The following is a 16,468-nucleotide window of genomic DNA, read 5'->3' on the forward strand; positions in this document are numbered from 1 at the left end:
GACTCAGCACCACCTTCTTGACCTGCAATCTTCTTCCCGACCTCTCTGCCCCCACCCCCTCTCCGGCCTATCACCCTCACCTTAACCTCCTTCCATCTATCGCATTCCCAACACCTCCCTCCTCCCTACCTTTTATCTTAGCCTGCTTGGCACACCCTCCTCATTCCTGAAGAAGGGCGTATGCCCGAAACGTCGATTCTCCTGCTCCTTGGATGCTGCCTGACCTGCTGCACTTTTCCAGCAACACATTTTTCAGCTCTGATCTCCAGCTTCTGCAGTCCTCACTTTCTCCTGGTTGATTCAGGATTAGCATATTTTTCTATTTATTGTATTTACGCTTTGAATAAATATAATCTGCATACAGAGTAAATCTTACATTATAATGTTGAAATAATGATTCTTAAATCCAATCTTGGAAAAGTACCAATGATAGTGTGCCATTTCGCAGTCCTACTGCAATCACCCTTATGGCCTCTGAGAAAATGTGAATTTAGTAACACGTAATTCAGAATCATAAATAATATAATCTCAGTCACAATTATCAGAGATCTAAATTGGAGTAAACACAAACTCAAGATGAAGAGTGTTATTCAATTTACCCAAAACAAGCATTTCCCAAGTCAGCTCATACATACCTGTTTTTTTGAAATATATTAAAGATGTTTTTCCTGACTGTAGAATATTGATGAAGTGTTGCTGATTTAAGGTATGCAATTTCTTTGTACAAATAATTACATTACAATACCCAACATATAGTAATATCAAACAACGGTAGGAATGCCATTGGACCATTTTAACTGATAGACAAAGGCAGTTGAGATCCGAAGAATTGCTTCAATGTGTTGAATGAATTCCTCAACAGCATTGTTAATATTGCAATCTGGAAAACAAAAATTATCAATAATAACTAAGATATATTCCAAAAATCACATTAATTTCCCCATAATGCTTCATAATGTTGCCAGTCTCACACATTTAAGTCTAAATGAACACACTATATGTTAAAATTGCTCCAATGCATCAGACACACAAAATATCAATGAAAACTAGTCTTCTTATTCTAAGGTAGCCACGATGTAGAGGTGCCAGTTTTGAACTGGGATGGACAAAGTCAGAAGTCAAACAACACCAGGTTATAGTCCAACGATTTATTTGAAATCACAAGCTTTTGGAGCACAGCTCCTTCATCAGGTGTGACTTAGATCAAGAGTCAACTCATTAAGTCATTCAATCAAATGATTAACTGACAAATCTGCTCTTTCAGAGTTTTCTATTCTGAATATCTACAAACTATTTTCAAAATCCCTCCATAATTAAACTGATTTTGTATCACATTTCAGCAAAAATGATAAAATGTCAACCTTTTAAAATAAAGTTCATTTTTCAAATTGGAAAACCAGTGAAATATTCATTTTTTTATACAAGTACCACTTCCAACAAAGTATGTTACCAGACAAATGCTTTGAAAGAAAATGAAAATATATTACTATCAAAAGGGATATATGAACTTGCAATATTTGTTAAGTTAAATCAGGCCAGTAAACCAAGAGAACATAACAAGTAAGAGTTTCAATTTTTAATCTTCATTGTAACTGTTGAAAATCAACTGGAACACTGCATTCAGTATCTGTAACTGCATACAAACACAGGCAGATAGCTTTCTCCCATGTTAGGAAAATGGAAGTACATGACAACCCATGAGTGTTAGGTTGTCAAAGGAAGACCCAAAAGCAGGAGGAGAAAAAGAACTGACTATGAGTCTAAGAAAAGAATTTCAAACTTAAGTGTAGCCTAGATTGGGAACTGGGGTAGAATGCCATTGGACCATTTTAACTGATAGACAAAGGCAGATTCAGGGGAATAGAGTTAGAGTACAGGTTTTGCAGGACAGAAACATGTTACATAAGTAGGAAGAACAAGTCCACAAAGAGATGTTAATAATAAATTGGATGTTTTGGAGGGATGATGGATAAATGTTAATATTATGTAATAAAATATAGGTAGCATATTTCCAGAAGAGCTGAAATTCATGGAAAATGGGGAGGTCTTCCAATAAAGCATTGCAATAGTGACATCTGAAGCTGACAGACACACAGAAGACTGTTTATCAGAAACTGAGATGGCAGCAGAATAGAAAGACAGGATGAAAGCAGTCTTCATGATGAAGCAGATATGAAATAGTGTCAAATTAAATGTTGAGGTTTTGAACAATATGGTTCAACTTAACAGCGTGTGGCCAGACTGGGAGATATGATTGATGTCAAGGAGTTTGAGGTAGCGACTGAAGACAATGCCAATATTTTCAGTCTTTCCAATATTTTAAATCTGTAGCTCAGCTAAGACTGGATTTTAGACATGTAACCTAACAACACAGAGGCAGCAGTAGGGTCCACAGAATTGCTGGAAAGGCAAAACTTGTCTATTCCTAGTGAAGGGCTTTTGCCTGAAATGTCGATTTTCCTGCTCCTCAGATGCTGCCTGACCTGCTGTGCTTTTCAGCACCACTCTAACCTAAAATCTGGTTTCCAGCATCTGCAGTCCTCACTTTTGCCTCAACCTTGTGTCATGAATATCCAAGTGGAAATGCAGTCCAACTCTGCAAATCATATTTTCAAGAGGAGCCGATAGATGAGGAAGAGATTCTTGACAACTCCTGAGATAATGACGTAGATGTAGCAAGACAAATTTGAATGGTGAGAATGTAACCAAGTGAGGGTAATTTCATAGCTGAATAACAAAGACTGGTATAGAATGATATAACCAGGTAAAAAGCTTCAATTGGTCCAAAAGGTATAAGGATAATGCTCCACATAATCACAAAGCATGTCATTTGAGACTTTCGTTAAGCCATTTAGATGATGCTGCAATGATGTAAGCCTGATTAGAGAGATTCCGAGTTACAAGATCAGCATTTTCTGGAAGACAAAAATAAATTCAAAGACTTTGCAGAAGGAAGAAAAGTTAGAGCTCAGCAGGGAGCTTGCAATGAGAGAGAGGTCAAAGATGGGTATTTCGAGAAGGAAGATGATGCAGGCAATTTTGAAATACCTGGGGAGTGGGAACCTTTCACAATATCAGCAAGCTAGAAAGGAGACTGGGTAATCAGAGGTTTAGTGGGACAGAAGAAGGGAGATAGGTTTCATTTATAAATTGAGCTTGGAAAGAACTAAGGCAAGTAAAAACCTGGCAGGGTTTGGATTGTTGGGGTAAGGGGAAGCAAATCGGGCAGGTAACAGATGGTCTCAATCAAAGTGACCAACTGCTAAGCTTGTCCCATATTGTTGGAAGAGGGGAAAGATCAGACAAGCAGAATTGAAGTCCTCATTGTGTTTTGTGCAGCCCAACTTAGTGATGGTTGTCTAAACTGCTTGATTGATCAAAGCTGAGAGCTATATTTAAAATGATGACTAGGATGGGAGCAAGGTTTTGATATTTAACATTTCAGATTATGTTAATCAGTTTGTTTCTGTTCTGACTGAACTTGTCATAGCCCTTTTTCAGTGTTAACTGACTAGTTTATTTCCAGTATTTTATCTGCTTTAACATGCATCTGGAAATTACAGTATGAAAACAGGCTATTCAGCCAACCAGTCCATGTTGTTTTTAAACCTCCACACAGGAAGCATTCGAATCTTTTATACCTGCTCCGTTCCCATGTCTTGCTTTCTTTCAACTATCTAGCTAAACACTCTGTCATGTTGCAACATGATGGTCTCAGATCCCATCGTGGTGCATTCCACAGCCTCATTATTCAGTGTCAAAAAAATTCTCCAGTTTAATTTCATTTTACAGCTACGTTATTGTAATCAACACCTTCCAAACACAGAAATTAGCCTCCACCTACCAATTCTGTCTAATCCCTTAACAATTCAACATCATTTCTGACCTATTTTAATTAAGACATTCAACTCCTGAAGTGGTTTTTCAGTCCGGAGTACATGGTTCGGTGATTCATGTTTTGCCTGTAAATAACAAAGATGCGACTTTCTTAATGGGCTTTCTTAAAATGCAGACTCATTTATAACTATTGCCTGTAATTTTGTTTACTCCTCAACACTATGCAGATTATTGACAATTAATTCAGGAGAATCAAAGCAATAAAGGAAAATAAAGCGAATCGACTATACGATCCCCTCACCCCCCTGAGCCCATTGTAAGACCTCACCTCGGAACGTGCAGCTTGGAGAGTTCCATTGCCGAATCCCCGCCTCAAGCTCTCGCTGATTGGTGCATTCACGTTCCAGAACTCTATTGGCGAATAATAATGTCATTAAACACAAAGCCACTTCCGGTAACCAAGATGTGTCCCAAATACGCATGCGTCTCCCTCAAGCCCCGCCCTCCGTCCAATCCCGTTTATCACCCGTATGAGTGACGGGCAGAGCTGATGGGGATCCACCAATGACTGTGTGGAGGGGGTGGGCTGGACTGCAGGCTTGTTGTTTCGCGTTGTTGAAGGAGCAGAGGCAGTGAGCTGGATGGATGGATGGATGGAGACTAAGGGAGTAGGGTCACTGCAGTAAGAGGGATAGCGTGGCTCCGGATAACCTGAAAATATGTCTCCGCAGAGTTCGGTGACTCCAGACAAGCCAATTCAGGCTGCAGTGCCCCCCTCAGTGGAGCTGGGTTTGACTGTGGTTTACACCGCTCTATACTCTCTGCTTTTCCTATTCGTTTACCTGCAGCTCTGGCTAGTCTTGCACTACAGGCACAAGCGCTTCAGCTACCAGACGGTGTTTTTGTTTCTCTGTCTGTTCTGGGCGGGCCTGAGGACTACGCTCTTTTCTTTTTACTTCAAAAATTGTGTTCAGGCCAACCAGTTGGAGCCTTTGCCTTATTGGCTGCTGTATTGTTTCCCTGTGTGTTTGCAGTTCTTCACGCTGTGTCTACTAAACCTTTATTTTGCACAGGTAAGTGTTTAGAGGAGGAGACAAAAGAGCAAAAACATTCGTTTTCATGCTTATTCTTAATGGATAGTGACAATTGCGTTTGCGAGAGACTGCAGATGCATCGTGCCGATGTTTAGGAAACTGTCTTTGTCCTTTCGATACTGTGTATCCCATCACAACCCGACTAATTCTAAGATGATAGTCGGTTTGCAACATGCAGCTTCTCGGTGTGTCAATTTGCCAGCTAATATTGTTTGTCACTATTTTAGTGACTATTTAGATTCGAGGGAGAAGCGATATATATTTAGAAGGTTTATCTTGACCGGGTAATATTCTAAGTAAACCGTTGGTTTCAAAAGAAACAAGTAACATGGGGAAGCGTATCATTCTGATTAAGAATAAATATCTATTATGTTCACTGCTTTGACTGCCCGCTGCCTTTCAGTACTGAGTTCTGCTGTTTATTGTGAGGAAAATGTTTTTGAATATCCCTAAGCTGAAATTCTGTTGCCAGTTAAAACAGATTCTGCCATTGCAATAGCAAATCTCTTACTCAATGTATTTCAGTCAGTAATCTGACTTTTTTTTTGTTCTGACCTTGTGAAACCGACAAATTTGTAGCATTTCGTGTTTAAAACACTGACAATTTCTAGTTATTTAAGCTTTTTTTCTCATTGATTTACTGAAAGAAGCCACTTTACAAAGACGCGTATTTCAGAACCAGTCTTTCTGTAGTTCCCAATTTGTTGAGGTCTGTCAATTGTTGTGCAACGATAGGTGTATTTCAAAAGCCGTATTTTAATTATTTGCTCACTCAGAATTAGAAATGTTTCTGTAGAATACGTAACATTCGTCGAAATTCGTTTTCTTAAATTTTAAAGTTTGTTATCTATAATATAAACATACGATTTGTAAAAGAATTGCATTTGTGTGTTCTGAGCGGTAAACAGTTTGATATTGGAAATCTTTAACAGAAAAATTGACCTAATGAGGTGATCCACCTTTGGGTTAGGATATTCTTACCTCGCTACGGCCTTTCACGATCTCAGTTCTAACTTCAAACTTGCACTGTAGCCAGTTGAAAACGGCTCCTACAATCTCTGAAAAATTCACAACTTTAATGATTCATATACAGATTTTAAATATCTGTACATTATACAGAACTGCAAAGGTAAGTTTTAGAAGTCCATTTCAAGTTAAAAATATTTCCTATAACTCGTAAAGAACACCAAGGGGCTACCTAATTGTTACTAAGCTCTGCAACCTCTGACAGGCTGATAATGTTTAAAAAGTAATCTAATCTTCCAGTTACTACCTGAAAGAATAACACAGCAATTTGTTTCACATTTTAAATGTTTGTTAATAAATTCCTTTAAAAACAGAAATACATTTTGTTCTTTCTTTGGATGTGGACGTTGTTGCCAAGGTCAGTATTGGTTACCCATCCTTAGTTGCTGTTTGAGTAGTTTACTAGACCATTTCGGCAAAGAGTTAAACATACTGTTGTGGCTGTCACCCCAGATAATGATGGCAGATTTCCTGCGCTAAAGGACATTAGTGAACCAAATAGCTTTTTATAACAGTCTATTACAGTTTCATGACACCATGACTGGATTAGCTTTATGTTCCAGATTTATTAATTTAATGTAAATTCTACCAGCTGCCTAGATGGGATTCTACCAGCTGCCTAGATGGGATTCTCCAAAGCATTAGTCTGAGCCTTTGAATGAGAGTCCAATGACATTGCTGCTGCCTCCCCTTCTTGACTAAGCACTTTTTGTACTTTCAGTTAGAGGAGGTGACATTCCCTTGGAGATATTTTCTAATCTACCTGTTTGGAGATGATATCACCCACCTCTGGAGCAGGTGGGACTTAAATTCAGATCTCCTGGTTCAGAGGTAGGGACACTACTACTTTATCACAAGAGCTTGTATACATATTACACATTGCACTTTCCCTAAAATTACTACTCTCAGTTGCTCCTAATTTCCAACTGATTGTTATCTTTGTTTTGCCAAGCAATAACTTCGAGCAATCCTTCCAAGCGCTTGGTTTTCTGAGTTTTTTTAAATGTGCTACATGAGGAAAGCCTGTTCAGATCATTCTTTCTTCTGGTCATTCCAGAAGAAACTGTCCAGCATCTGTAGAAGATTACAGGATATGCCTCTGTGCACGTGGATAGGGTAGTTTGCAAAGCAAGCAACCTTTTCTCTCTGCTAATCACATCAATATCTGCTGTCTCTGTGATATTCATTCATTTGCGTAGAAGCCTGTAACCTGACCTCCAAATGGTTCCCTCATCTCTCTTTACTAATCCAATAGAAAACACTTTAGCCTTCTGGCTAAGTAGAAATGGTAACTAGCTATCCTTAATCACAACTGCCTTTTATCTTAGAATTAATGAATAATTTGTTTACAATCTGATATCTACAATGCCTTTCTTGGACATTTAGAGACTCATGATCTGTTCATGGTAACCTCAGCTACCATTGACTCCAAGTTTAAATAGGTAAAACTACTGCGAGTCCTCTTGCAAGGATGCCTGCCTTGAAGAAGTTTTATTCCTGATGAAGGGCTTTTACCCGAAACGTCGATTTTACTGCTCCACGGATGCTGCCTGAACTGCTGTGCTTTTCCAGCACCACTAATCCAGATCCAAGTTTAAATAATTTGCACCTCATTCCCAGTAAAACACTTCACACTTCCTTGGCTTCAACTAAGAAAATAACTAGGCTTATCGTGGAAACTTGACCAAGTCTCATGACCCATCATTTACCCTAACTTTAAAGCTCCCAAAATATCTTAAATCTTTTCAACCTGTAATTGAAATACCATCAAGTTGACCTATATGATAATCGAAATATAAAGGATATTCATTGTTATCATAAGCAAGATCAAACGTTACATATAAATAGCACTGCTACTCATTGTCCAGTTCATCTAAAGCTATTTTCTAAATGTTTAAATTCCTCTTAATACCCCATTTATTTCTGTTTCAAAAACAAATGTTTTGATCAAGTTTTAGATCATGAATATATTGGCTTGCCCCCAGAACTTTAATATCAGTTCCTGATCTCTCTCTTGTACAGAAGCACATTATAACACTAATGTGTAGAGTTGTTTTCAAAATGAACTCTTGTCTGTGTAACTGTGACTTTTTGGTTAAATGATCTTTAATAATCTATCTTTGGATTTTATACAAATTCTACAGGATAAGAAAAACTAGATTTTGATGTACAATACTTTTGAAGTTTGAATTATACCATTCCATTTAGAGTGTGATTGAACTGCAGTGCTTACATACTTTACTGATTATAAATAAAGTAGGCCTGAGATATTCCATACAAACTTGAGGCTAGGGTCATGGATCCCAGTGAGTCTTAAGACAAGACTTTGTGCTCAAGAACTGTGAACCATTGAATGTTAACAACTGAGAGACCCCTTGCAGTTTTTGAGTATGGTCTCGCTGAATGTTCTTTGTGATCTGACTCAAATTCCCGATGAAAATGTAGGTCTTTAAAACTCAGAGCGGTAAATACATAGCCTCTCCCCCCAGTTCTCACAGCTCTCTCTACCAACATCCCTACCTTCAATCTCTAGCAATCCTAGGCCCAAACATCTTCAGTTGCATCAGTGATGTTCCCACCATCATAAGGTCAGACATGGAAAAGTTTGCTGCTGATGCTGATCAACAATGCGCAATTTGTCACTAAATCCAAAAACAGTTCATGTCCAGATGCAGCCACATTTGGACAATGCCTAGGCTTGGGTTGAAAGGTGGCAAGTAATACGATGACCATATTCAGCAAAGAATCTAACCACTGTCCCTTGACATTGAATAATATCTACATCACCGAATCCCCACTATCAATATCCTGGGATTATCATTGATCAGAAACTCAACTGGGTCAGCCATATAAATACAGTGGTCAGAAACTAGATTAGATTAGATTACATTACATTACAGTGTGGAAACAGGCCCTTCGGCCCAACAAGTCCACACCGACCCGCCGAAGCGCAACCCACCCATACCCCTTACCTAACACTACGGGCAATTTAGCATGGCCAATTCACCTGACCTGCACATCTTTGGACTGTGGGAGGAAACTAGAGCACTCGGAGGAAACCCACGGGGAGAACGTGCAAACTCCACACAGGCTGCAGCGAATAACTTGCCTCTTGACTCCCCAAACTCTGTCTATCATCTACAGGGTGCAGGTCAAGAGCGTGATGGAACACTCTTGACTTTTTTGGATGAGTGCAGCTCCACACCATGCAAGACAAACCAGGTCATTTGATTGACACCACATCCACCAACTTACACTTCATCCACCACCAATGCTAAAAAAGCAATAGTATGTACTACCTACAAGATGCATTGCAGAAATTCATCAAGATTACTAAGACAGAATGTTCCATACGCACTATCACTGCCCTATAGAAGGACAAGGACAGCAAGTGCCCCTCCAAATGACTCATTATCCTTACTTGGCAATATATCCCTGTTCCTTAACTTTCACTGGATCAAATTCCTGGAATTCCCTCCCTAATGTCACTGTGGATCAATCTATAGCACATGGACTGCAGTAGTTCAAGAGAGGGCTCGCCTTCTAGGGATGGGTAGTAAAAATTGCTGGTCCAGCCAGCCAAACCCACATCCCATGAATGAGTCTTAAAGAAAGATTTGAGATGTGATAACAAATTTCAGTGGAAATAAGTTTGGGAACTGCCATTCTGACAGTCTGTACTTTTAACTTCAAGTCAGCCTGTATCTATGGAAAGACATGAAGATAATGTTTTAAATTGATGTTCTTTGATTATACTGCAAAAAAACCTTAAGCTTGTATGGTATAAATGATATTACAGTAAATGCATACAAACTTCCTTGATCAAACATTCCTCCTTTTTGTATTGGAGGGTGGAATAAACAAGACAGTCCAAAATCAGTAGGTATTTAGTTAAATTTTCTAGATTGCTGGTGTTTAGGATAATGCCAACCACGCACGTTCAATTTCCATTGCAAACGAGGTAGTCTTAGGACTTCCTCCTTAGCTTGCCACTGAGTGGGACGCAATGGCAAACTACAACTGGGGGGGTGAAGAAAAGCTGAGGAAATGGCTTGGGATGAAGCACGAGCAGAAAATGAGCTAAGGATAACCTTCACGCAGAGCAAACCTGAATGAGACCATTTTAGAGGACTGTCTGAGTTCTGGTTCTGAATCACTTAGAAGGCTAGACCAGACCAGGGTAAAGGGAAACAGATTTTCTTTGCTAAAAGTGTTTTTTTCTAAACTTTATGGTAACTTAGTTATCACCAACATTTTATTCCTGGCTGACATAATGAATGGGATTTAAATTTCCTAATGTAGTGGAATGTGAGCCAATGTCTGAATTATTAGTTAAGCTTCATAACTACAATTACCATACCCCCCTCGTGAAAAGCTGCAGATGTAAGTAATGCACTGAAAATCAAATTGGAATTCTGTTTTCAAACATTACTTGGTGACTAAAGTAATTGACGTTTAGCACAGTTGAAAGTACAATAGGCTATTGATCTTCATTAATGATATGGGTTCAGAATATACAGTTATCCTAGCCAGCTGCATTATTTGAACTGTTTTAGTCATAGTCTAATTTCGTTGGGAAATTTAGTGTAGAATGGTGTTGTATGTAATTAAGCACTAGGATAATTGCCTAAGGATAATTAAGCCAAGAATAAATATTAGAAATAAGCAACTGGCTGGTTACATTAAAAGGAAGTTACTTTCTGGCATGGGATAGATGTTGTACTTGGACACAAAACTCTGACAGCATTTTGTTAATAAAACATATCAGAATATTGTCTTTCTGGAACTAAATCGTATGTTCAGTGAATTGAAGAGAGGACTAAGCAGGGAGAAACTGGCATTTATGTTCCATGGTATTATTTTTTAAATTTCTTAAATTTCTCATTCAGTTATATGCAATGACAGTTATTTCTTCACATACTCCTCTGATCCAGGAACAGAAGTAAATGGCCATTTTAATACAATTTTGTCCTTTTTTGCTTAAATGTCTCATCTGAAGGATTGATGTTAACCAAATGATGAGTCACAAGGTATGAATTAGAGACAGTGATTGTTGACAGTCTCATGCATGTAATGTGATACCTTATAAAGGTTTTAATGTGATAAATCACAGTTCCAGCCTTAATTTGTTAAGACCAATTAAATCCTTTTACATTATCATATTTTGGGAGTAATGGGTCACAGTAAAATCCTAGAGAACCATTGGGCTGCGCTGTCATTAAAGAGCGATGACTGTTGGTGAGTTTAACCCAAAGGTCACTACACCTCAGGTAAGGGACAAAGTTCAGAAGACTGGACCTTCATGGTGACCTCGGACAGTGTGGGAACTGAAACTTGGGAGGACTGAAAAATGAGGGGAGAACAAAAATGATTTGGAGCTGTGCTAGTTTATTGATTAGTGAGCTATAGTAAATAAATGCTACCATTAAAAGCTAATCTGTGACCCATTATAATTAAAAAGAAGCAAAGGAAGTACGTCAGGTGGGGGTCTTCCTTGATGTGTGGAAGATCTTTTTCTTGGTGCCTGATTCCTGAGAAAATCAACCTAATCGGAGTCCTCTTGCTTTTGACTCAGCAAAAAGTTTGAGAGTATTTTTTTTCCAGCTCCCTGTGTGGTTAAATTCTGGTGTTTTCTCCAACTATTGCTTCTTAATTTGACTGACAAATCTAAATGAATGTGTTTTAAGACAATCATGCATTCAAGTTGGCCATCTCAAATGTAAATGAAACCTAGATTATTGCAAATAAAAGGTCAAATTGCTTTGTGAATGATGGCTTTGAGATTCCTCTTGAATCAACAAGAGTATCCAATTAAAGGTAGAGAGAAACTGGGGAGCAAGTTTTTATAATTCCTACTAGACCATTTATCTCATGCCTAATCCTCTCTTTCACTACTTTCAGAAAGTTAAATAACATTCCATTTGTGTCTGTGGTCCGTGTCCTCTGACAAAATTGCTGGTCATTGTATGTAAACTGATTGATAAGCCATAGAGATGTACGGCACGGAAACAGCCCCTTCGGTCCAACTTATCCATGCCAACCAGTTTTCTGAAATAAATCTAGTCCCATTTGCCAGTACTAGGCCTAAATCCTTCCTATTCAAATACCCATCCAGATGCCTTTTAAATGTTGTCATTGTACCAGTCTCCAACACTTCATGTGGTAGTTCATTCCATACATGCACCACCCTCTGGATGAAAAAGTTGCCCAAGTTCTTTTTTAAATTTTTCCCCTCCACCCTTAAACCACTGCTCTCTAGTTCCGGACTCCCCGACCTCAGGGAAAATACTTTGTCTATTTACTCTATGTACACCCCTCATGACTTTATAAAGCTCTATATGGTCACCCCTCAGCCTCTAACACTCCAAGGAAAACAGCCCAGCCTATTCAGCCTCTCCCTGTAGCTCAAATCCTCCAACTCTGGCAACATCCTTGTAAATCTTTTCTGAACCCTTTCAAGTTTCACAACATCTTTCCTATAGATTCCTCATGGTAGACTGGCTAGCAACGTTAGATCACATAGAATACAGGGAGAACTAGGCATTTGGATCCAGAACTGGTTCAAAGCTAGAAGAAAGAGGGTGGTAGTGGAGGGTTGCATTTTAGACTGGAGAAATGTGTACAGTGGTGTGCCACAAGGATTGATGCTGGGTCCACTGTTTTTTTTTGTCATTAACATAAATGATTTAGATGTGAACATAGATATAGTTAGTAAGTTTGCAAATGATACCAAAATTGGAGGTGTAGTGGACAGCAAAGAAGGTTACCTCCAATTACAAGAGGATCTTGATTAGATGGACCGATGGGTCAAGGTGTAGTGGATGGAGTTTAATTTAGATAAATGTGAGGTGCTCCATTTTGGAAAAGCAAATCAGAACAGCACTTGTACTTGTAATGGTAAGGTCCTAGGGTTTGTTGCTGAACAAAAAGACCTTGAAGTGTAGGTTCATTGTTTCTTGAAAGATAATTGTTGAGACTGATTTTATTTTTGAAGGGTCATATAATTGAACCTGACTCTGTCCTTGCCAGAAACATTTAAATTTTAATTGGCAGTCATTGGGTATTTATCGGGAAGTCCAGTGAGTTATGTTTTCACCCTCTAGCCAACGTAGAGCTCAGTTACCATGAAAAAGATTTAAGTTATATGTGTGGTTAAATAATAGACAAAAATACTGAAATTTTCTATAATACCTATGTGAACCAAATGTATTTCATGCATTAGTTGTTCTGAGATATTAATGGAGTTTGAAACATGGTTGTGATTTTCAAATGTGAAGGTCAGGTTGTATTGAATTTGTCTCTCCTTTTTATGTCTGCTGTTCAGCTCCCTCTTATGGTGATAATAGCTGTAAAATCTTTTAACGAATTTGAGGCCAACTTGAGAGTAATGAAGGATATTTCATTAGATTTGCTTTGCTTTGTAAATTACTAACTCATCTCCAAGTGCAGATATAATGCTTCCTCAATTTTTTTTTATATATTTAAAAATCACTTCCTATGATATTTGAATGTTCAAAGTTGTATTGTAAAACATATCTATTGAAAAGCACAATAGATTATGCTGGAGCATAAAGAACATCTTGGTGTGATGTAATATATTAAAGCACTACATAGGCATGGTGGTTCATGGAGTTTGATGCAGAAGAGTGGCAGAAGCACAGATAGAGGAATTGAATTTCAATGTTGAAGAATCACACCTCCGTTTATTGCCTACGTCTCTCTTTGCCTTACTGCACTTCAGGCATCCAACCCTTTGATCTGCTTTATAACATTTTACCTAGCTTCCTTCCATTTCACGCTTTATCTTCTTTCAGTATCTGCATTAAACACATGTTCATCCTGATAATTTTGCTAGATGAAGAGAGAAACAATTTTTTTTAAATCCAATAATATTTGAAGTTAATGTACAGGTCATATCTAGACCTTAATTTTGAATTGGACACAGAATCAGACACCGGTATGTCTCATTTACCAATTTAATTGTTTTTTTTCCTTTTGTAAATTAATGTTGTTGGAAAGACGAGTATTTGTTGTCTACCCCCTGTGGCCCTTAGAGACAACATGCATTCTCCTTGAGCCACTGGTCCAAATTTGATATAATTGAATGGTTTGCTAGACCAAAGGTTAATTAATTGTCTACTCTTAGTTTCGGTCTACAATCACAAAAAGAACATCCTTAACAAAGGAATGCATGTGAATCATTTAGATTCTTTGACACACCTGTGGTCACTTAATGAAACTAGTTTGGCTTTTTCCAGAAACTTTAAATCTGAGTTCAGTTTTGAAAATGTTGATAAAATGAGCTCCTTTAGAATACTAGTTCAGCAAGTAACTACTATACAGCCTACCCAATCATCGTCTTTACCTCCTCCTTTGATTTCACTGATCATGCCTTCCCCCAAGTATATTTCTGTAAATAACACTCCTATCCATACCCATGTCCTTGGCTTTACCTCCTCTTGTGATACTTGTTAAGCTTTATCCTTTTATCTCTGTGGCAAAGCTACCTCTGCTTACCTCCTTGTATCTTTGTTCAGTGTTTGCATCTCATACCAACCCTATCTCCATCTGTATATTTCCATGGGAGAGAAAGCCAAGGTTACTTTTTAAAATGAATCCCACAATTACAGATTTGATGGTTCCTTACGCTGAGAACATGCATGCACTTCCTATCGTACCACTTACTTTTCTACTCTGTGATAACATTGATCCAATAATACATAACTCTTTATCATCAAGTGGTCTAAATGTTCAACTTTATTTTGGTTTTTCCATTATTCCTTAAGCAACTAAGATATACTGTCAAACTGAAATGTCTGGTACCATTTAGGTTTTCATTCTCCATGATGCATCTGCAGCTCCCAATGATTTCAGCCATTCCTTTCCATTATTTTATCATTTATCAGTAAAGCCTCTACTTTCCAATCCTGGTTGTTCCCAAGATGCGCCAAGACAGGCATACATGAGTACGCACACTTGGGCACCCTGTTGTGCCAACCCCCCAACTCTTTTAAAGGTTAAGAAGGTGCTGGTGGCGAGAGGACTCAAAGGTGTCCCATCAAGTTTTGCAGTTGACGTAAGACTTGGAATTGTAAAAAAAAAATGAGAACATGAACAGACCTCAGAAGGATGGACTGATGAAATGGGCAGACACTGACCAATATAAATCAATAAATGGAAATGTGAAGGAATTTCTTTGATAGGAGGAATGAAGGAAGTTAACACAAGCTAACACAAGCAATTTTAAAGCCGTGCAAAAGCACAGACAGCTAGTGTTGTAGAGACGCTAGTCCAGTGGAACTTCAGTCACACAAGAGGTTCAAGAAGTTAGTTTCTTGAGCAGAAAAGGTTAATGGAAGTTTGAACTGATGTCTTCAATGTTATTAAGAATTCTGCTGGTAAGTTTGGGTCAACTTTCAAATGGCAGAATGCTCACAAGCCAGAGAATGGCAATTAAAATAATTTGTAAAAGATCAAGTAGCAAGCTGAGATTTCTCTTTATGCAACAGGTTGTCACAACCTAATGCCTCAAGGTAGTAGTAGATTCAATAAATTTCAAGACTGAATTGGGTAAAATCTCAAGGGGACAAACGTATAGGTCTATTGGGAAAGGCAGGGTACCATAAACTGATGATTCATTCAAAAAGCTAATGTGTATTGGGTCAAATATGATGAGAAAGTGCCGGTATTGGACTGGGGTGGACAAAGTTAAAAATTATATAACACTAGGTTATAGTCCAACAGGTTTATTGCTCCAAAAGCTAGTGCTTCCAAATAAACCTGGACTATAACCTAGTGTTGTGATTTTTAACTTGGGTCAAATAGCCGCCTGTCATTCTTTCACCACCACATCTGCCTGGTCTACATTAAGCACTAGTGAGTTTTGTTCTTCTGCCAAAATTCCTTAATGATTCTAAGATCATCCTGGATTTTGATAGCACCACTAGTCCTATCACAATATCCACTATGTTGACCCTCTGTCCTACAAGCCGCACCAAGAGCTCCTGGAATTATAACCAAAAAAGACTTGAGCAATTAGTTCAAATTCCTGTTGCTCATCAAACCTAGCCCTGGTTCCATCTTTCTTTATCTTTTTCCTCTCCTTTTTCTGAGCTGATCTTATCCTTGTGAACAGCCTGCTATATCATTCAGTTAGATCATGGCTGAGTTGTATCTCATCTCCTACTGTATCTGCTTTTGTTTCACACATTATTTCTCTTATCCAAAGACCTCATTAATCAATATTGAAAATTCAGTTGCGTTAGTGTTTGCAACCTTCTGGGGAGGGAGTTGCAGTGTTCTTCTATCCATTGTCCTTGTAAACCATTTCTCATGCATTAAATTTTGTCCCCAATTTTAAGATTATGTAAAGTCCCATACTAGAGAAAATAATTCCTATATACATTGTATTGAATCGCCTTATTATCTGAAATACTGAAATTTAGGTTCCCCCCCTTCTTCCTCCTCCCTCTCTCTCGCCCCTCCCCTCTTTCTTCCCCCCCCTCCCCTCT

The 16,468-nt window shown here is 38.4% G+C and overlaps 2 protein-coding genes across 4 annotated transcripts in view; one reads left to right on the forward strand and one right to left on the reverse strand.

The window, feature by feature from the left end:
• The window catches only part of txndc16 (thioredoxin domain containing 16), a 120,198-nt gene extending 115,940 nt beyond the window's left edge, over positions 1 to 4,258 (reverse strand). For both annotated transcript variants that reach the window (XM_043697652.1, XM_043697651.1), the window contains exons 1-2: positions 4,166 to 4,258; positions 636 to 880 (exon numbers count right to left, since the gene is read on the reverse strand). In XM_043697652.1, the coding sequence (XP_043553587.1) occupies positions 636 to 792 (157 nt within the window). In that variant the 5' untranslated portion in view covers positions 793 to 880; positions 4,166 to 4,258. The remainder of the gene's footprint in view (positions 1 to 635; positions 881 to 4,165) is intronic.
• A 121-nt stretch (positions 4,259 to 4,379) lies between these two features.
• Positions 4,380 to 16,468, forward strand: part of gpr137c (G protein-coupled receptor 137c) — a 43,428-nt gene continuing 31,339 nt past the window's right edge. For both annotated transcript variants that reach the window (XM_043697654.1, XM_043697653.1), the window contains exon 1: positions 4,380 to 4,910. In XM_043697654.1, coding sequence (XP_043553589.1) covers positions 4,557 to 4,910 — 354 coding nt within the window. In that variant the 5' untranslated portion in view covers positions 4,380 to 4,556. The remainder of the gene's footprint in view (positions 4,911 to 16,468) is intronic.

This window comes from Chiloscyllium plagiosum, chromosome 10 (genome assembly GCF_004010195.1).
Source record: "Chiloscyllium plagiosum isolate BGI_BamShark_2017 chromosome 10, ASM401019v2, whole genome shotgun sequence".
Taxonomy (NCBI): Eukaryota; Metazoa; Chordata; class Chondrichthyes; order Orectolobiformes; family Hemiscylliidae; genus Chiloscyllium; species Chiloscyllium plagiosum.